The following is a 21,330-nucleotide window of genomic DNA, read 5'->3' as shown; positions in this document are numbered from 1 at the left end:
GACTCCAAAGCCCGGGGCCCTTTCCACTGAGCCACGCTGCTTCTCTAATTAGAGAATGCTTCTGCATTAGAGGAGCAGAGTGTGCGGGCTGGATTGTAGAAGGAGACTAGCAAGGGGAGGTACTCAAATCATTCATTCGATTGTATTTATTGAGCGCTCACCGTGTGCAAAGCACTATACTAGCCACTTCAGAGAGAACGGTACGACAGCAAAGAGACATTCCCTGCCCACAATGAATTCACAGTCTAGAGGGGGAGACGGATATTAATATACATGAATAAATATATAAATTACATTCATTCATTCATTCATTCAATCGTATTTATTGAATGAATGAATGAATGAATGTAAATAATTAAATCAGTCATATTTATTGAGCGCTTGCTGTGTGCAGGGCACTATACTAAGCACTTGGGAGAGGACAATATAACAATAAACAGACACATTCCCTCCCCACAACGATGTTGCCGTCTACTCTATTTATTTTACTTGTACATATCTATTCTATTTATTTTATTTTGTTAGTATGTTTGGGGTTTAGTTCTCTGTCTCCCCCTTTTAGACTGTGAGCCCACTGTTGGGTAGGGACTGTCTCTAGATGTTGCCAATTTGTACTTCCCAAGCGCTTAGTCCAGTGCTCTGCACATAGTAAGCGCTCAATAAATACGATTGATGATGAGGATGATGATTAAAAGAAAGAAAGAAATAACAGATATGTACACAAGAGCTGTGGGGCTGGGAGCGGGGATGAAGAAAGGGAGCAAGTCAGGACGACGCAGAAGGGAGTGGGAGAAGAGGAAAGGAGGGCGCAGTCAGGGAAGGCTTCTCGGAGGAGATGGGCCTTCCGCCACTTGTCAGCCGCGTGACTTTGGGCAAGTCACTGCACTTCTCTGGGTCTCAGTTACCTCATCTGTCAAATGGGGATTAATCCTGGGGCCCCCACCTGGGACAGCCTGGTGACCTTGTATCCCCCCCCCAGCACTTAGAACAGTGCTTGGCACATAGTAAGCGCTTAACAAATCCATCGTCATTATTATCACTATTAATATTATTATTATTATAGAGCACAGGCCTAGGAGTCAGAAGGTCGTGGGCTCTAATCCCGGTTCTGCCACTTGTCTGTTGTGTGACCTTGGGCAAGTCTCTCCCCCTCGTCCCCCCCTCCATCCCCCCATCTTACCTCCTTCCCTTCCCCACAGCACCTGTATATATGGATATATGTTTGTACATATTTATTACTCTATTTATTTATCTATTTATTTTACTTGTACATATCTATTCTATTTATTTTATTTTGTTAGTATGTTTGGTTTTGTTCTCTGTCTCCCCCTTTTTAGACTGTGAGCCCACTGTTGGGTAGGGACTGTCTCTAGATGTTGCCAAATTGTACTTCCCAAGCGCTTAGTACAGTGCTCTGCACACAGTAAGCGCTCAATAAATACGATGGATGACTAGCCCCCTCCTTCCTCTCCCCCTCTCCATCTCCCCCGCCTTACCTCCTTCCCCTCCCCACACCACCTGTATATATGTATAGATGTTTGTACGGATTTATTACTCTATTTTATTTGTACATACCTATTCTATTTATTTTATTTTGTTAGTATGTTTGGTTTTGTTCTCTGTCTCCCCCTTCTAAACTGTGAGCCCGCTGTTGGGTAGGAACCGTCTCTATAATGTTGCCAACTTGTACTTCCCAAGGGCTTAGTACAGTGCTCTGCACACAGTAAGTGCTCACTAAATACGACTGAATGAATGAATGAATATGTTTGTACGTATCAATCAATCAATTAGTGTAATTGATTTTTTTAAGCGGTATTTGTTAAGCTTAAGACAAAATATTTGTTAAGCACTTATGTGCCGGTCACTGTTGTAAGTGCTGGGGTAAATTCACTCTAATAAGGTTGGACACAGTTCCTGTCCCACGTGGGCTCACAGTCTTAATCTGCATTTTACAAATGAGGGAGAAGCAGCGTGGCTCAGTGGAAGGAGCCCGGGCTTTGGAGTCAGAGGTCATGGGTTCAAATCCCGCCTCTGTCAATTGTCAGCTGTGTGACTTTGGGCAAGTCACTTCACTTCTCTGTGCCTCAGTTACCTCATCCGTAAAATGGGGATTAAGACTGTGAGCCCCACCGTGGGACAACCTGATCACCTTGTAACCTCCCCAGTGCTTAGAACAGTGCTTTGCACATAGTAAGCGCTTAATAAATGCTATCATTATTATTATTATTATTATGAGGGACCTGAGGCCCAGGGAATAGTCTTCTAGACTGTGAGCCCACTGTTGGGTAGGGACTGTCTCTGTATGTTGCCAGCTTGTACTTCCCAAGCGCTTAGTACAGTGCTCTGCACACAGTAAGTGCTCAATAAATATGATTGATTGATTGATTGATAGTAATAATAATAGTAATAATAATTATGGTATTTACTAATTGCTTACTATATGCCAAGCACTGTTCTAAGCAGTGGGGTAGTTACAAGGTAATCAGGTTGTCCCACGTGGGGCTCACAGCCTTGAGAAGCAGCATGGCTTAGTGGAAAGAGCCCGAGCTTGAGTCAGAGGTCGTGGGTTCTAATCCTGGCTCCGCCACTTATCAGCTGTGTGACTTTGGGCAAGTCACTTCACTTCTCTGTGCCTCAGTTACCTCATCCGTAAAATGGGGATTAAGACTGTGAGCCCCACCGTGGGACAACCTGATCACCTTGTAACCTCCCCAGTGCTTAGAACAGTGCTTTGCACATAGTAAGCGCTTAATAAATGCTATCATTATTATTATTATTATTATGAGGGACCTGAGGCCCAGGGAATAGTCTTCCAGACTGTGAGCCCACGGTTGGGTAGGGACTGTCTCTGTATGTTGCCAACTTGTACTTCCCAAGCACTTAGTACAGTGCTCTGCACACAGTAAGCGCTCAATAAATACGATTGATTGATAGTAATAATAATAATAATAATAATTATGGTATTTAGTAATCGTTTACTATATGCCAAGCACTGTTCTAAGCAGTGGGGTAGTTACAAGGTAATCGGGTTGTCCCATGTTGGACTCACAGCCTTGAGAAGCAGCATGGCTTAGTGGAAAGGGCCCGGGCTTGAGTCAGAGGTCGTGGGTTCTAATCCTGGCTCCGCTACTTATCAGCTGTGTGACTTTGGGCAGGTCACTTCACTTCTCTGGGCCTCAGTTCCCTCATCTGTAAAATGGGGATTAAGACTGTGAGCCCCCCATGGGATAACCTGATTCTTATATCTCCCTCAGTGCTTAGAACAGTGCTTGGCACTGTTAAGTAAATGCTTAACAAATACCATTATTATTATTATTATTATTATTATTAATCCCCGTTTTCCAGATGAGGTAACTGAGGCACAGGGAAGTGAAGTGGCTTGCCTATGGTCACACAGCAGCCAAGTGGCAGAGCCAGGAGTAGAACTCACGACCTCCCGACTCCCAGGCTTGGGTTCTAGCCACTACGCCATGCTGCCTCTCTAATAGCCTAGTGGAAAGGGCACGGGTCTGGGCGTCAGAAGGACCTGGGTTCTAATCCTGGAGCTGCCACATGTCTGTTAATGTTTTGTTTTGTTCTCTGTCTCCCCCTTCTAGACTGTGAGCCCGCTTTTGGGTGGGGACCGTCTCTATATGTTGCCGACTTGTACTTCCCAAGTGCTTAGTACAGTGCTCTGCACACAGTAAGCGCTCAATAAATACAATTGAATGAATGAATGAATTGCTTTATTTATTTATTTTATTTGTACATACTTATTCTATTTATTTTATTTTGTTAATATATTTTGTTTTGTTGTCTGTCTCCCCCTTTTAGACTGTGAGCCCGCTGTTGGGTAGGGACCTATGTTGCCAACTTGTACTTCCCAAGCGCTTAGTACAGTGCTCTGCACACAGCGCTCAATAAATACGATTGAATGAATGAATGAATTACTCTATTTATTTATGAATAAATTTATTTTATTTGTACATACTTATTCTATTTATTTTATCTTGTTAATATGTTTTGTTTTGTTGTCTGTCTCCCCCTTTTAGACTGTGAGCCCGCTGTTGGGCAGGGACCATCCCTATATGTTGCCGACATGTACTTCCCAAGCGCTTAGTCCAGTGCTCTGCACACAGTAAGTGCTCAATAAATATGATCGAATAAAGGAATCTTGGGCAAGTCACTCTACTTCTCTGGGCCTCAGTTCCCTCATCTGGGAAATGGGGATGAAGACCACGAAGCCCCACATGGGGCAGGGACCGTGCCCAACCCGATGACCTTCTATCTACCCCAGCTTTAGAACAGTGCTTGGCGCACAGTAAGCACTTAATAAATACCATCATCATCATCAATCATATTTATTGAGCGCTTACTGTGTGCAGAGCACTGTACTAAGCGCTTGGGAAGTACAAGTTGGCAACATATAGAGACAGTCCCTACCCAACAGTGGGCTCACAGTCTAATCATTATTATGACTTGCCCAAGGTCACACGGCAGGCGAGCAGTGGTGCCAGGATTTTTAGCCCCCTTTTAGACTGTGAGCCCACTGTTGGGTAGGGACTGTCTCTATGTGTTGCCAACTTGGACTTCCCAAGCGCTTAGTACAGTGCTCTGCACACAGTGAGCGCTCAATAAATACGATTGATTGATTGATTACACCGCAGGTCACCTGCCTCCCAGCCCCTGGGCTCTTTTTCGTAGGCTGCCCTGCTTTTCCCAGAGCCCGCGTTGGCATGGCACGTGTTGCCTAGAGAGCCCGGAGGGAGTCTTGCCAATAGCCGGCACCCTGGGCAGAGCCCGCTCAGTGCCCGAGGGAACCGTGGGCTGCGGCACTGGTTGACACCAGCTTACAGTCCAGAGGGGAGGAGACAGACCTTAATAGAAATAAAATAAATAAGCAGTATGGGGCTGGGAGAGGGAATGAATAAAGGGAGCAAGGCAGGGCGACGCAGAAGGGAGTGGGAGAAGGGGAAAGGAGGCCCCTTAAATTGTAAATTAATTTATATTAAGTTTAATAAATAAATTAAGAATAAAGCAATAATGATTAAAGAAATATAATTATTTACTAGAATAAAAATAATAATGGTGGTATTTGCGAAGCGCCTACTATGTGCCAAGCACTGTTCTAAGCACCGAGTTACAAGCCAGTCAGGTTGGATACCGTCCCTGTCCAGCATGGGGCTCCCAGCCCTCATCCCCATCTCACAGACGAGGGGACCGAGGCCCAGAGAATAATAATAATAATAATAATGGTATTTGTTAAGCGCTTACTATGTGCAAAGCACTGTTCTAAGCGCTGGGGGATACAAGGTGATCAGGTTGTCCCATGGGGGGCTCACAGTCTTAATCCCCATTCTACAAATGAGGTAACTGAGGCTCAGAGAAGTGAAGTGACTTGCCCAAGGTCACCCAGCAGTCAAGTGGCAGAGCAGGGATTAGAACCCACGTCCTTCCAGTTCCCAGGCCCGGGCTCTACTCACTAGACCTTCTCTTGGGGACGATGGGCCTTCAAAAGGGCTTTGAAAGCGGCGGAGGGTGCACGCCAATTTGTGAAGCGTTCCGTATCTTTTGAGAAGCCGCGTGGCTCGGTGGCACGCCTGGGAGTGGGAGGTCGTGGGTTCTAATCCCGACTCCGCCACTTGTCAGCTGTGCGGCTTTGGGCAAGCTTCTCTGTGCCTCAGTTACCTCATCTGATGGGGATTAAGATTGGGAGACGTGGGACAACCTGATCACCTTGTATTCCCCCAGCGCTCAGAAGAGTGCTTTGCACATAGTAAGCGCTTAAATACCATTATTATTATTATTAATTATTATTATTAATTGTGTGACAGATTTGAGGACTCTAAGTCTGCAGGGCCTTGGATTCCCCGGCCCAAGGGCCACCTTGCAGTCCCCCTACTTGGGGCTGAGGCTGGGCAGGGAAGAATGGCTTAGTGCCCCCTGCTTTTATAAAATGACATTTATTAATATTCATTCATTCAGTCATATTTATTGAGTGCTTACTGTGTGCAGAGCACTGTACTAAGCGCTTGGGACTACTCCTAAGAATGGTGTGAGAAGCAGCGTGGCTCAGTGGAAAGAGCCCGGGCTTCCCACTGTTGGGTAGGGACTGTCTCTATATGTTGCCAATTTGTACTTCCCAAGCGCTTAGTACAGTGCTCCGCTCATAGTAAGCGCTCAGTAAATACGATTGATCGACTGATTGATTTGGAGTCAGAGGTCAGGGGTTCAAATCCCGGCTCCACCACTTGTCAGCTGGGTGACTTTGGGCAAGCCACTTCACTTCTCTGGGCCTCCGTTCCCTCATCTGGAAAATGGGGATGAAGACTGTGAGCCCCCCGTGGGACAACCTGATCACCTGGTATCCTCCCCAGTGCTTAGAACAGTGCTTTGCACATAGTAAGCGCTTTGTGAACGCCATTATTATTATTATTTGTTAAGCACTGACTATGCGTCAAGCACTATTTTAAGCGCCGCGGAGGATACAGGCTCGTCAGGTTGGACACCGACCATGTCCCACGTGGGGCTCACAGTCTTATTCCCCATTTGACAGATGAGGTAAGTGAGGCACAGGGAAGTCAAGGGACTTGCCCAGGGTCACCCAGCAGACAAGTGGCGGAGCCGGGATTAGAACCCAGGTCCTTCCGACTCCCAAGGCCACACTCTATCCACGAGGCAATGCTGTTTCTAGCGCTTTCTTTGTGCCATGCACTGTTCTAAGCGCTGGAGTAGGTCGAAGCTAATCAGGTTGGGCACAGTCTGTGTCCCACATGGGGCTCCCAGTCTTTATATAATAATAATAATAATAATAATAATGGCATTTATTAAGTGCTTACTATGTGCAAAGCACCGTTCTAAGCGCTGGGGAGGTTACAAGGTGATCAGGCTGTCCCACGGGGGGCTCACAGTCTTCACCCCCATTTTACAGATGACGGAACTGAGGCCCAGAGAAGTGAAGTGACTTGCCCAAAGTCACCCAGCTGACAAGTGGCGGAGCCGGGATTTGAACCCATGACCTCTGACTCCAAAGCCCGGGATCTTTCCACTGAGCCACGCTGCTTCTCGTTATTTTACAGATGAGGGAACGGAGGCACAGAGGAAGTGAAGTGACTTGCCCAAGGTCACATAGCAGACACTCTAATCTTTATATCATAAATTCCTTATTATAATATAAATTGTTTACTCTGAGCTCATTACGGGCAGGGAACGTGTCTGCCAATTCGATTGTATTGTACTCTCCCAGGCGCTTAGTACAATGCTCTGCACATAGTAAGTGCTCAATAAATACGATTGAATGAATGAATGAATAAATTCATCTTCTAGACTGAGCCCGTTGTTGGGTAGGGACCGTCTCCATATGTTGCCAACTTGTACTTCCCAAGCGCTTAGTACAGTGCTCTGCACACAGTAAGCGCTCAATAAATACGATTGAATGAATGAATGAATGAATGAATGAATACCACTGATTGATCGAAGTGACGGAGCCTGGATTGGAATTGATTCATTCAGTTGTATTTATTGAGCACTTACTGTGTGCAGGACACTGTACTAAGCACTCGGGGGAGGACAGACTAATGATAAGCAGACACATTCCCTGCCCACAGTGAGCTTACAGTCTGGAGGACTGTAGAAGCCGGGTCCTTCTGACTCCCGGCTCTGTGCGTTATCTACTAGACCGTGTTGCTTCAGCATGGAGGTGGTGTGAGGTTAATAAGGTTTTGGAGGTGGGAAGAGCGGTGATATAATAACAATAATAATAATAATAGCATTTATTAAGCGCTTACTATGTGCAAAGCACTGTTCTTAGCACTGGGGAGGATACAAGGTGATCAGGTTGTCCCATGGGGGGCTCACAGTCTTCATCCCCATTTTCCAGATGAGGTCACTGAGGCCCAGAGAAGTGAAGTGACTTGCCCAAAGTCGCACAGCCGACAGTTGGTGGAGCTGCGATTTGAATATAATAATAATAATGGTGGCATCTATTAAGCGCTTACTATGTGCAAAGCACTGTTCTAAGCACTGGGGAGGTTACAAGGTGATCAGGTTGTCCCATGGGGGGCTCACAGTCTTCATCCCCGTTTTCCAGATGAGGGAACTGAGGCCCAGAGAAGTGAAGTGACTTGCCCAAAGTCACACAGCCGACAGTTGGTGGAGCTGGGATTTGAATATAATAATAATAATAATGGTGGCATCTATTAAGCGCTTACTATGTGCAAAGCACTGTTCTAAGCACTGGGGAGGTTACAAGGTGATCAGGTTGTCCCACGGGGCTCACAGTCTTCATCCCCATTTTACAGATGAGGGAACTGAGGCCCAGAGAAGTGAAGTGACTTGCCCAAAGTCACACAGCCGACAGTTGGTGGAGCTGGGATTTGAATATAATAATAATAATGGTGGCATCTATTAAGCGCTTACTATGTGCAAAGCACTGTTCTAAGCACTGGGGAGGTTACAAGGTGATCAGGTTGTCCCACGGGGCTCACAGTCTTCATCCCCATTTTACAGATGAGGGAACTGAGGCCCAGAGAAGTGAAGTGACTTGCCCAAAGTCACACAGCCGACAGTTGGTGGAGCTGGGATTTGAATATAATAATAATGGTGGCATCTATTAAGCGCTCACTATGTGCAAAGCACTGTTCTAAGCACTGGGGAGGTTACAAGGTGATCAGGTTGTCCCATGGGGCTCACAGTCTTCATCCCCATTTTCCAGATGAGGTCACTGAGGCCCAGAGAATCAATCAATCACTCAATCAATCGTATTTATTGAGCGCTTACTATGTGCAGAGCACTGTACTAAGCGCTTGGGAAGTACAAATTGGCATCACATAGAGACAGTCCCTACCCAGCAGTGGGCTCACAGTCTAAAAGGGGGAGACAGAGAACAGAACCAAACATACCAACAAGATAAAATAAGTAGGATAGAAATGTACAAGTAAAATAAATAAATAAATAGAGTAATAAATATGTACAAGCATATATCCATATATACAGGTGCTGTGGGGAAGGGAAGGAGGTAAGACGGGGGGGATGGAGAGGGGGACGAGGGGGAGAGGAAAGAAGGGGCTCAGTCTGGGAAGGCCTCCTGGAGGAGGTGAAGTGACTTGCCCAAAGTCACCCAGCCGACAGTTGGTGGAGCTGGGATTTGAATATAATAATAATGGTGGCATCTATTAAGCGCTTACTATGTGCAAAGCACTGTTCCGAGCACTGGGGAGGTTGCAAGGTGATGGGTTCGGGGGCCCGCCCGAGCCGACTCCGTGCCCTTGGTGGGTGTGCAGGTGTTCATCGGGGACCTGCCCCAGGACTTCCTGCGCATCGCCCCCACGGCCCAGCAGCGGCAGAGCCAGCTGGACGCCCAGGCGGCCCAACAGCTGCAGTACGGGAGCCCCGTGGGGACCGTCGGCCGGCTCAGCGTCACCGTGGTGCAGGTAAGGGGCGGCGGGGGCCGCGCGGCCCACGGCCGCCTCGCTGGCCTGTCCTGGCCCGGCCCCTTGCCGCTGTGTGCGTTGGTGTGCGCGCGCCCCAAGCCCTGTGCTGAGCGCTGGGCCAGATGGGACGCAGCCCCCATCATCATCATCATCAGTCGTATTTATTGAGCGCTTACTATGTGCAGAGCACTGGACTGAGCGCTTGGGAAGTACAAGTTGGCAACATATAGAGACAGTCCCTACCCAACAGTGGGCTCACAATCAATCAATCAATCAATCAATCGTATTTATTGAGCGCTTACTATGTGCAGAGCACTGTACTAAGCGCTTGGGAAGTCCAAGTTGGCATCACAGTCACCAAGCCCCGCGGTGAGCGCTGGGGGAGGTGGGCCCGGCCCCCGGACCCACCCGGGGCATCCACCGAGGAGACAGTAATGACACTGTGTTTCCTCTGTCGTGTGTGTGTGTGTGCGTGCGCCCCTTTTAGACTCCCCCCCCTTTTAATAATAATAATAATAATGGCATTTGTTAAGCGCTTACTATGTGCAAAGCACTGCTCTAAGCGCTGGGGGGATGCAAGGCGATCAGGTTGCCCCACGTGCGGCTCACAGTCTTCATCCCCGTTTTACAGATGAGGGAACTGAGGCGCAGAGAAGTGAAGTGACTTGCCCAAGGTCACACGGCGGACATGTGGCGGAGCCGAGATTCGAACCCATGACCTCTGACTCCAAAGCCCGGGCTCTTTCCACTGAGCCACGCCGCTTCTCGACTGCTTTTAGACCGTGAGCCCACTGTTGGGTAGGGACCGTCTCTATATGCTGCCAGTTTGTACTTCCCAAGCGCTTAGTACAGTGCTCTGCACAGAGTAAGCGCTCAATAAATACGATTGATGATGATGACTGTAAGCCCGCTGTGGACTTCCTCTTAGCACAGCACCCGGCAATCAATCAATCAATCAATCGTATTTATTGAGCGCTTACTGTGTGCAGAGCACTGTACCAAGCGCTTGGGAAGTCCAAGTTGGCAACATACAGAGACAGTCATCATCATCATCCATCGTATTTATTGAGCGCTTACTATGTGCAGAGCACTGTACTAAGCGCTTGGGAAGTACACCCTACCCAACAGTGGGCTCACAGTCTCGAAGGGGGACTAGAAGAACTGGCACGCAGTAAGCGCTCAATAAAAATAAGAATAATGGCATTTGTTAAGCGCTCACTACGTGCAAGGCACTGTTCTAAGCACTGGGGAGGTTACAAGGTGATCGGGTTGTCCCACAGGGGGCTCACCGTCTTCATCCCCATTTGACAGATGAGGGAACTGAGGCCCAGAGAAGTGAAGCGACTTGCCCAGTGTCACCCAGCTGACAGTTGGCAGAGCCGGGATTTGAACCCGCGACCTCTGACTCCAAAGCCCGGGCTCTTTCCACTGAGCCACGCTGCTTCTAGACTGTGAGCCCGTTGTCGGGTAGGGATCGTCTCTCTTCGTTGCCGAGTTGTACTGTCCAAGCGCTTAGTACAGTGCTCTGCACACCGTAAGCGCTCAGTAAATACGATTGAATGAATGAATATCCCAGTGCTTAGTACAGGGCTTGGCCCAAACAGTCCTGGGAGTCAGAAGGACCTGGGTTCCCCTCCCAGCTCCACCACATGTCTGCTCTGTGACCTCGGGCAAGTCACTTCACTTCTCTGGGCCTCAGTTCCCTTATCTGTAAAATGGGGATGAAGACCGGGAGCCCCATGTGGACTGGGACTATAGGTTGCCAACTTGTACTTCCCAAGTGCTTAGTACAGTGCTCTGCACACAGGAAGCGCTCAATAAATTAGGGGAAGCAGCGTGGCTCAGTGGAAAGAGCCCGGGCTTTGGAGTCAGAGGTCATGGGTTCAAATCCCGGCTCCACCAACTGTCAGCTGGGTGACTTTGGGCAAGTCACTTCTCTTCTCTGGGCCTCAGTTACCTCATCTGGAAAATGGGGATTAAAACTGTGAGCCCCACGTGGGACAACCTGATCACCTTGTTACTTCCGCAGCATTTAGAACAGTGCTTTGTACATAGTAAGCACTTAACAAATACCATTATTATTATTATTATTATTACAGTACGTGCTCAGCAAGGACCCTAATTATTATTATTGGTAAGAGCGCTTAACAAATACCATTATTATTATTAATAATAATAATTCATTGTCAGTCATATTTATTAATAATAATAACAACAATAATAATAATAATAAATATGATTGAATGAATGAATGAACGGGACAGCCTCCAACCTGATTAACTCCTGTCTGCCCCAGCGCTTAGAACAGTGCTTGGCACACAGTACGTGCTCAGCAAGGACCCTAATTATTATTATTGGTAAGAGTGCTTAACAAATACCATTATTATTATTAATAATAATAATAATTCATTCAGTCAGTCATATTTATTAATAATAATAATAATAATAATAAAAATATGATTGAATGAATGAATGGGACAGCCTTCAACCTGATTAACTCCTGTCTGCCCCAGTGCTTAGAACAATGCTTGGCACACAGTATGTGCTCAGCAAGGACCCTAATTATTATTATTGGTAAGAGTGCTTAACAAATACCATTATTATTATTATTAATAATAATTCATTCAGTCAGTCATATTTATTATTATTATTATTAATAATAATAATAATAAATATGATTGAATGAATGAATGAACGGGACAGCCTTCAACCTGATTAACTCCTGTCTGCCCCAGCGCTTGGAACAGTGCTTGGCACATAGTATGTGCTCAGCAAGGACCCTAATTATTATTATTGGTAAGAGTGCTTAACAAATACCATTATTATTATTGTTAATAATAATAATTCATTCATTCAGTCAGTCATATTTATCAACAATAATAACAATAATAATAAATATGATTGAATGAGTGAATGAACGGGACAGCCTTCAACCTGATTAACTCCTGTCTTCCCCAGTGCTTAGAACAGTGCTTGGCACACAGTACGTGCTCAGCAAGGACCCTAATTATTATTATTGGTAAGAGTGCTTAACAAATACCATCATTATTATTATTATTAATTATAATTCATTGCCATTATTATTAATAATAATAATAATCATTCAGTCAGTCATATTTTGTAATAATAATAATAATAATAAATATGTTTGAATGAATGAATGAACGGGACAGCCTTCAACCTGATTAACTCCTGTCTTCCCCAGTGCTTAGAACAGTGCTTGGCACACAGTACGTGCTCAGCAAGGACCCTAATTATTATTATTGGTAAGAGTGCTTAACAAATACCATTATTATTATTATTAATAATAATAATTCAGTCAGTCAGTCAGTCATATTTATTATTATTATTATTAATAATAATAATAAATATGATTGAATGAATGAATGAACGGGACAGCCTTCAACCTGATTAACTCCTGTCTACCTCACCGCTTAGAACAGTGCTTGGCACACAGTACGTGCTCAGCAAGGACCCCAATTATTATTACTGGTCAGAGCGCTTACCGGACGCTGTTAAGAAAGAAAAAGGGAGAGGGGCTGGCGCCTCGCTTCCCGGAGGCCGCTCCCGCCGGCCCTGACTTGCCCGGCGGGCCGATCCTCCGCTCCCGCAGGCGAAGCTGGCCAAGAACTACGGGATGACCCGCATGGATCCCTACTGCCGGATCCGGCTGGGCTACGCCGTGTATGAGACGCCCACGGCCCACAACGGAGCCAAGAACCCCCGCTGGAACAAGGTCATCCAGTGCACGGTGCCCCCCGGCGTGGACTCCTTCTACCTGGAGATCTTCGACGAGGTCGGGGGGCGCGGGCCGCAGGGGGGGACCTCCGGGGAGCCCGGCGGGGCCGCCCCCGGGCGCTGGGGTTGACGGCGGCCCCCCGTCCTCCCCCCCCCCGCCCCCCGACAGCGCGCCTTCTCCATGGACGACCGCATCGCCTGGACCCACGTCACCATCCCCGAGGGGCTGAGGCAGGGCAAGGTGGAGGACGAGTGGTACAGCCTGAGCGGGAGGCAGGGCGACGACAAAGAAGGCATGATCAACCTGGTCATGTCGTACACGGTGAGCGCCCCCCCCGAGGGCCGGGTCTCTGTGCGCGTGTGTGTGCCCACGCGTGTTGGCGGGTGGCGACACGTCAGCGTGCCCGGGGGTGGGTGGACCGCGTGCGCGTGCCCACCTGCGGGCGCGGGGTCCGTTGCGGTGCGTCCCGAGCGAGGGCTTCGTTCCGGGCACGGTCCCGGGGTCAAGGGGGTGGGGGGAAGGGGTCACGCACACGTGGGCATCGCCCACGCGCACCCTTCCTCCTCCACATGCGCCCTCCGTGACATTCGTTCAGTCATTCAACCGTTGGGGTCGCGGTCGTTCCCCTCCTGCTCTCTCTCTCGCTCCAGTCGCTGCCCGCCGCCATGATGATGCAGCCCCAGCCGGTGGTCTTGATGCCCACGGTGTACCAGCAGGGCATCGGCTACGTGCCCATCACAGGTGTGTGGACCCCCCCCGCACCCCCCCACGCCTCCCCGGGCTGCCCTGTGGGATGGGGGGAGTATCACCACCCACCCCTCTGGGCCCTTGCCCCTGAGCCTCAAAACTCTCCAGTGGCTACCAATCAATCTGCACATCAGGCAGAAACTCCTCACCCTGGGCTTCCAGGCTGTCCATCCATCCATCCATCCCCTCACCCCCTCCTCCCTCCCCTCCCTTCTGTCCTTCTCCAGCCCAGCCCGCACCCTCCGCTCCTCCGCCACTGATCTCCTCACCGTACCTCATTCTCGCCTGTCCCGCCATCGACCCCCGTCCCATGTCATCCCCCGGGCCTTGAATGCCCTCCCTCTGCCCCTCCGCCAAGCTCGCTCTCTTCCTCCCTTCAAGGCCCTACTGAGAGCTCACCTCCTCCAGGAGGCCTTCCCAGACTGAGCCCCTTCCTTCCTCTCCCCCTCGTCCCCCTCCCCATCCCCCCATCTTACCTCCTTCCCTTCCCCACAGCACCTGGATATATGGATATGTTTGTACATATTTATTACTCTATCTATTTTACTTGTACATATCTGTTCTATTTATTTTATTTTGTTAGTATGTTTGGTTTTGTTCTCTGTCTCCCCCTTTTAGACTGTGAGCCCACTGTTGGGTAGGGACTGTCTCTATACGTTGCCAACTTGTACTTCCCAAGTGCTTAGTACAGTGCTCTGCACACAGTAAGCGCTCAATGAATACAATTGATGATGATGATGAGCCGGGTCCTGCGGGTCAGCGGCAGGAGGGCACCCCCTCGACTCCCGTCAGAGGAGCCCAGCCCCGGGTGGGGGGCGGCGGGTACCAGCGTGACCCCACGGCGCCCATCTGACCCCGATTCACAATCCATCAGTCAGTCAACGGTATTTATTGAGCACTTATCGTGCGCAGAGCACTGGACTGCTCAAGGCCCTACTGAGAGCTCATCCCAGACTGAGCCCCTTCCTTCCTCTCCCTCTCCATCCCCCCCATCTTACCTCCTTCCCTTCCCCACAGCACCTGTATAGATGTTTGTACATATTTATTACTCTATTTATTTTACTTGTACCTATCTATTCTATTTATTTTATTTTGTTAGTATGTTTGGTTTTGTTCTCCGTCTCCCCCTTTTAGACTGTGAGCCCACTGTTGGGTAGGGACTGTCTCTATATGTTACCAACTTGTACTTTCCCAAGCACTTAGTACAGTGCTCTGCACACAGTAAGCGCTCAATAAATACGATTGATTGATTGATTGACTGGCTGCTTAGAAGCATCCTGGCTCAGTGGAAAAGAGCCTGGGCTTGGGAGTCCGAGGTCGTGGGTCCTGATCCCAGCTTTGTCACTTATCAGCTGCGTGACTTTGGGCCAGGCACTTCACTTCTCTGAGCCTCAGTTCCCTCATCTGGAAAATGGGGATGAAGCCTGTGAGCCCCACGTGGGACAACCTGATCACCTTGTATCTGCCCCCGCGCTTATTTGTTAAGTAAGCGCTTAATAAATACCGTCATCATCATTATTATGATTATTATTGGGTGGCAGCGGATTTGGTTGCTGCGATCCCTGCCCACATGCAGCGTCCAGTCTAGAGTGAGACAGGCTTTTAAACCATTTTTCAAATTTTAAAAAATATTTCTTAAATGTTTCGTCTACGCCCGGCACCGTTCTAAGCACTGGGGTAGATACAAGATAATCAAGTCGGTCAGAGTCCACGTCCCGCATGGGGCTCACGGTCTCAATCCCCGTTTTACAGATGAGGAAACTGAGGCACAAAGCCAAGTGACTCGCCCACAGTCACACAGCTGGCAAGTGGCGGAGCCGGGATTTGAACCCGTGACGTCTGACTCCAAAGCCCGGGCTCTTTCAATCAATCAATCAATCAATCGTATTTATTAAGCGCTTACTGTGTGCAGAGCACTGTACTAAGCGCTTGGGAAGTACAAATTGGCAACATATAAAGACAGTCCCTACCCAACAGCGGGCTCACAGTCACACTGAGCCACGCTGCTTCTCTGCTGCTTCCGGTAGCCTGGAAGCTCCTCGAGGGCAGGAACGGTGTCCCCCCGCTCAGAGAAGCAGCGTGGCTCGGCGGAAAGAGCCCGGGCTTTGGAGTCAGAGGTCATGGGTTCGAATCCCGGCTGCGCCACGTGTCCGCTGTGTGACCTTGGGCAAGTCGCTTCACTTCTCTGAGCCTCAGTTCCCTCATCTGTAAAATGGGGATGAAGGCTGTGAGCCCCACGTGGGGCAACCTGATCACTTTGTATCCCCCCAAGCGCTTAGAGCAGTGCTTTGCACATAGTAAGCGCTTAAGAAATGCCAACATTATTATTATGATGATGATTATTATTACAGTGCCCGATGGCTTGCTGACGCTTGTCTCCTCGCCCCCAGGAATGCCCGCCGTCTGCAACCCTGGCATGGTCCCCATGGCGCTACCCCCGCCAGCAGTGGCTCCGCAGGCCCCGTGCTCTGCCGAGGACCTCAAAGCCATCCAGGACATGTTCCCCAACGTGGACAGGGAGGTCATCCGCTCCGTGCTGGAGGCCCAGAGGGGGAACAAGGACGCGGCCATCAACTCCCTGCTTCAGATCGGGGAGGAGTCGTAGGCTCTCCCCTCCTCCCCCAGCCCCGTTCCCTCCGCGCCCCCCACCCCTCGCCCCTTCCCCGCCTGGCCACCTCTTCCCCCGCCCCGCCGCGGCCGCGGGAGCCGGTCCGCGGCAGACGCCTTCCCGTCGGTCGGCTCTTCCCCGTCCCTCGTGTCCCTGGCGGCGGGGGGCTCGGGGAGCCGGGAAGGGGCTCAGGGCGGCCCTTCCTCCTCCTCCTCCTCCTCCATCCTCCTCCGCGGGGGCGAGCTCCCGGCGGCGGCGGCCCGCGAGCTGAGGGCCCCGACGGGGCGTGCTGGACTTCTCCCCTGCCCACCTCCCCCGCCGCTTCTCCCCTCGGCCTTTTAATAAATCCCCCGGCTCCCGAAAGTAGCCTCTGTAGCTTAGGGAGAAGCCGAACCCCGAGTCCGCCCCCGATCTTCCCGGAGGGGGGCCCCGCCACCCCTGCCGCCTCCGGTCCGTCTCCCGGGCAGCCCCCGTGGGTCGGCTGAGCGCCGTCCCCGCCCCGGCGGCCCCCGGGGCCGGTGGCATCCCGGGGTGAGCGAGAGGCAGGGCCCCCGGGCCCGGCAACGGCGGGCCCGTCCGGAAGCGCGTCCGATCTGCGGACAACGGGACCAACCGAGGGGTCCTCAGGGCACAGTTGGAAAGCGGCAGTGGGGTCTGGGCGCCGTCACTCTTGGCCGCCCCGTTGGCCTTGGCCTGCGACCACCCCTCGGCCTCGAGCGTGCTCGTGTCTTGGCTCGGCCGGAGGGTCCCAGGCTCCACGTGGACCTCCAGCGGAGTGGCCGGCTCAGAGTGTGGCTCCGTGCCCCTGCGGGGGTGCCCCCTCCACACCTCCAGAGAGAAGGAGCCCCGGGAGCGGCGCCCCGAGATCGTGCCTGGATTCCTCCACCCCCCGCCCATCGTTCTGCCCTCCTGGGGACCCGCCGGTGAGCGAACGGGGGCCGAGAGTCGACGGCACCCGGGGCCGCCCCTGGATCTCTCCTCCCCTGCGCCGGGTGGCCCTTCCCGCCTACCCCGAGACCGCCGGGGCGTCCGCTTTCCGACCTGCTGCTCGTAAATATTTATTTTTTTAGGACTTGAGGCAAGAGCGCGGTGACGCTCATCAGGTGGGTTTTCACGCGTCGGGTTTCTGCTGGGTGGCAGCGACTGGGGAGACCCCCCCCCCCCCCCCCCCCCGGGAGCCTTTTCTCTACCACGGAAAAGACAGCGGGGCCTTCGTCCCGGGCCCACACAGGGGGCATGACCGATGTCTTGGGCGCCCTGCCTGCAGAAGCCCCCCACCCCGACAGCGGGGAGCGGGGGGCCATCCGCTCGAGGACCCGTGGCCCCTCGGACGTCGGCGGGCTCGTCCCGGGCTGTGCCCCTCCCCCGGGCGGCCGGCGTGGGCTGTGGGAAGAGGCGGCGGTGGCCCGGGACCCCTCCCCATCAATTCGATGCCATCCTCTCCAAGAAGCCGGCGGTCTGCCCCCGCGGGGTCCGGGAGCCCGGCCGGCCCAGGGCGCAGAGGACCCAAAGAGTCACTCCGCACTAGCCGCTCAGTACAGCCCTGCCTGGGGCCAAGGGAAGGGCCCAGTGGGCCGGTCAGACCACGCGGTCCCCCCGGCTTTGTTCCCTGCCGTGTCTTCAAATGCCCAACCAGTGGGTAGCGCGGGAGGTTTTGAGGATGCGGTTACCCCCGGCCTCACCGAACCGCTCCGCCTCGATGCCCGGAGGAGAGGGGGAATCTCAGATGGGCCACGTGTGTGTCGACAAATCATCCTCGAGGGTCGGGGCTCTCCCCCCGCCCTCCCCCGGCTCCGGGAAATCTGGGGTCCCCTGGCCGTGGGGTGGGTTTTTCAGACTCGGTAGAGGAGTTCAGATGGGGTTGGGCGGAGCAGGGGGCAAGGCAAAGGCGCCTCTTCTATTGGAGGTGGGGGAAGATGAGGGCCAGGGTACCCCCGTGCCCGCCGGTTTGAACCCCCCATCCTGGGGTCTGGGGAAACCCCCGGCGGTGACAGGAAGAAGGCGTCATCTTCGGTTCCAGTTTAAGCACCACGGCAGTTCCTCCCACCCCTGGGCCCGAACCCCAATCTACCCCATCTCGTCGTGGGGGTCGACGGCCCCCCGATCGGGGGGGCGGCCAACAGTGGGACTCTTTTGGTCTAGCTAGACCCCCTTGCTGCTTTCTCCCCCCAAACCGGCCACCCCGCGCTTCCCCCCCGCCCCAGCCGTCCGCTCGCGTACCCCGAGATGCGACCGTGTACCCAGGGTGTCCCGCCGTGAGCATCGTCCAGTCCGAGCTTTCCGTTTCTAACTGTACCGTCGGGGCCTAGCGTCCCTTCACCCTATGATAATCGCCACTTTTTCATTCTTCTAATTTAATAAACGATCACCCGGAGGAGAACGGAGTGGTGGAGCCTTTGTGAGGGTTGCGGGGCGGGGGGCGGTCTCGGAGTCGTGTACGCCTCCCCTCCCGCCACGCCGTCCCTCAGTCGCCCTTATCCGTGGCTCGGTGGAAAGAGCTCGGGCTTGGGAGTCGGAGGTCGCGGGTTCAAGTCCCGGCTCCGCCGGTTGTCAGCTGGGTGACTTTGGGCGAGTCACTTCACTTCTCTGGGCCTCAGTTACTTCATCCGGAAAATGGGGATTAACGATGATAATGGCATTTATTAAGCGCTTACTACGTGCAAAGCACTGTTCTAAGCGCTGGGGAGGTTACAAGGTGATCAGGTTGTCCCACGGGGGGCTCACAATCTTAATCCCCATTTTACAGATGAGGTCACCGAGGCCCTGAGAAGTGAAGTGACTTGCCCAAAGTCACCCAGCTGACAATTGGCGGAGCCGGGATTTTTTTTTTTTTTGTATTAAGCGCTTACTATGTGCAAAGCACTGTTCTAAGCACTGGGGAGGATACAAGGTGGCCAGGTTGTCCCACATGGGGCTTACAGTCTTAATCCCCATTTTACAGATGAGGTCACTGAGGCACAGAGAAGTCAAGTGACTTGACCAAAGTCACACAGCTGACAAGTGGCAGAGCTGGGATTTGAACCCACAACCTCCGACTCCCAAGCCCGGGCTCTTTCCATAGAGCCACGCTGCTTCTCTGAGCCACGCTGCACGGGATTTGAACCCGTGAGCTCTGACTCCAAAGCCCGGGCTCTTTCCACCGAGCCACGCTGCTTCTCTAAGACTGTGAATCCCACGTGGGACAACCTGATCACCTTGTATCCTCCCCAGCGCTTAGAACAGTGCTTTGCACATAGTAAGTGCTTAACAAATGCCATCATTACCGTTATTATTATCATTATCATCCACGGGGTCAAGCCAACTTTTCAAGATTGTTGAGAAGCAGCGTTGGCTCAGTGGATAGAACCCGGGCCTGGGACTCAGCAGGACCTGGATTCTAATCCTGACTCCACCGTTTGTCTGCTGTGTGACCCTGGGCAAGTCTCTTCACTTCTCTATGCCTCAGTTACTTCATCTGGAAAATGGGGGCTACAACTTGTACTTCCCAAGCGCTTAGTACAGTGCTCTGCACACAGTAAGTGCTCAATAAATACGATTGATGATGATGATGATGATCTGTGAGCCCTTTGGGGAACATGGACTGTGTCCAAGCCTTTATCTATCCTAGTGCTTAGTACGGTGCCAGGCACATAATAATAATAATGATGGCATTTGTTAAGCGCTTACTACGTGCAGACCACTGTTCCAAGCGCTGGGGAGGATACAGGGTGATCAAGTTGTCCCAAGTGGGGCTCCAAGTCTTCATCCCCATTTTACAGCTGAGGAAAGTGAGGCCCAGTGAAGTGACTTGCCCACAGTCACCCAGCTGACAATTGGCGGAGCGGGGATTTGAACCCATGACCTCGGACTCCCAAGCCCGGGCTCTTTCCACTGAGCCACGCTGCTTCTCTAGTGAGCGTTTAATGACTACCATAAAAAGCAAAACAAAAAAACTGGGAGTTGGACAGTGGTTGTTGTTCATCTTTGTCATTAAAGATGTTGTCATCTTTTATGGTGCTTGTTAAGCTCTTACCGCGTGCCAAACACTGTCCTAAGCACTGGGGTAGATAGAGGTTTATCAGGCTTGATACGGTCCCTGCCCCCCATGGGGCTCACCCCGTCTTACCTCCTTCCCTTCCCCACAGCACCTGTATATATGTATATATGTTTGTACATATTTATTACTCTATTTATTTTACTTGTACATATCTATTTTATTTATTTTATTTTGTTAATATGTTTGGTTTTGTTCTCTGTCTCCCCCTTCTAGACTGTGAGCCCACTGTTGGGTAGGGACCGTCTCTATATATTGCCAACTTGTACTTCCCAAGCGCTCAGTCCAGTGCTCTGCACACAGTAAGCGCTCAATCAATACGATTGATTGATCAATCCCCGTTTTTCAGAGGAGATAACTTCAGAGAAGCAGCGTGGCTCAGTGGAAAGAGCACGGGCTTTGGAGTCAGAGGTCATGGGTTTGAATTCCGACTCCGCCACATGTCTGCTGTGTGATCTTGGGCACGTCACTTAACTTCTCTGGGCCTCAGTTACCTCATCTGTAAAATGGGGATTCGGACTGTGAGCCCCACGTGGGACAACCTGATCACCCTGTATCCTCCCCAGCGCTTAGAACAGTGCTTTGTGCATAGTAAGCGCTTAACAAATGCCAATTATTATTATTATAACTGAGGCTCAGAGAAGTGAAGTGACTCGCCTAAGGTCACACCGGGGGCACGAGTGGAGCTGTGATTAGAACCCAAGTCCTCTGCTGCCCAGGCCCCGTCCGCTACCGTGTCCTGGTTCGGGGTCCCCGGGTGGGGGGCAGGGGGTCCTTGATGCCGCCGGTGTGG

At 51.4% G+C, this 21,330-nt stretch overlaps 1 protein-coding gene across 1 annotated transcript in view; it reads left to right on the top strand.

Moving 5' to 3' along the window:
* Positions 1-17,860, top strand: part of LOC119944188 (toll interacting protein) — a 40,814-nt gene extending 22,954 nt beyond the window's left edge. Inside the window, exons 2-6 of the mRNA XM_038765413.1 lie at positions 9,261-9,410; positions 13,024-13,206; positions 13,318-13,470; positions 13,800-13,890; positions 16,287-17,860. Of these exons, the coding sequence (XP_038621341.1) occupies positions 9,261-9,410; positions 13,024-13,206; positions 13,318-13,470; positions 13,800-13,890; positions 16,287-16,501 (792 nt within the window). The 3' untranslated portion in view covers positions 16,502-17,860. The remainder of the gene's footprint in view (positions 1-9,260; positions 9,411-13,023; positions 13,207-13,317; positions 13,471-13,799; positions 13,891-16,286) is intronic.
* The last annotated feature ends 3,470 nt before the right edge of the window (positions 17,861-21,330 follow it).

This window comes from Tachyglossus aculeatus, chromosome 22 (assembly GCF_015852505.1).
Source record: "Tachyglossus aculeatus isolate mTacAcu1 chromosome 22, mTacAcu1.pri, whole genome shotgun sequence".
In the NCBI taxonomy this organism is placed as follows: Eukaryota; Metazoa; Chordata; class Mammalia; order Monotremata; family Tachyglossidae; genus Tachyglossus; species Tachyglossus aculeatus.
This window is presented reverse-complemented; position numbering and strand designations above follow the sequence as displayed.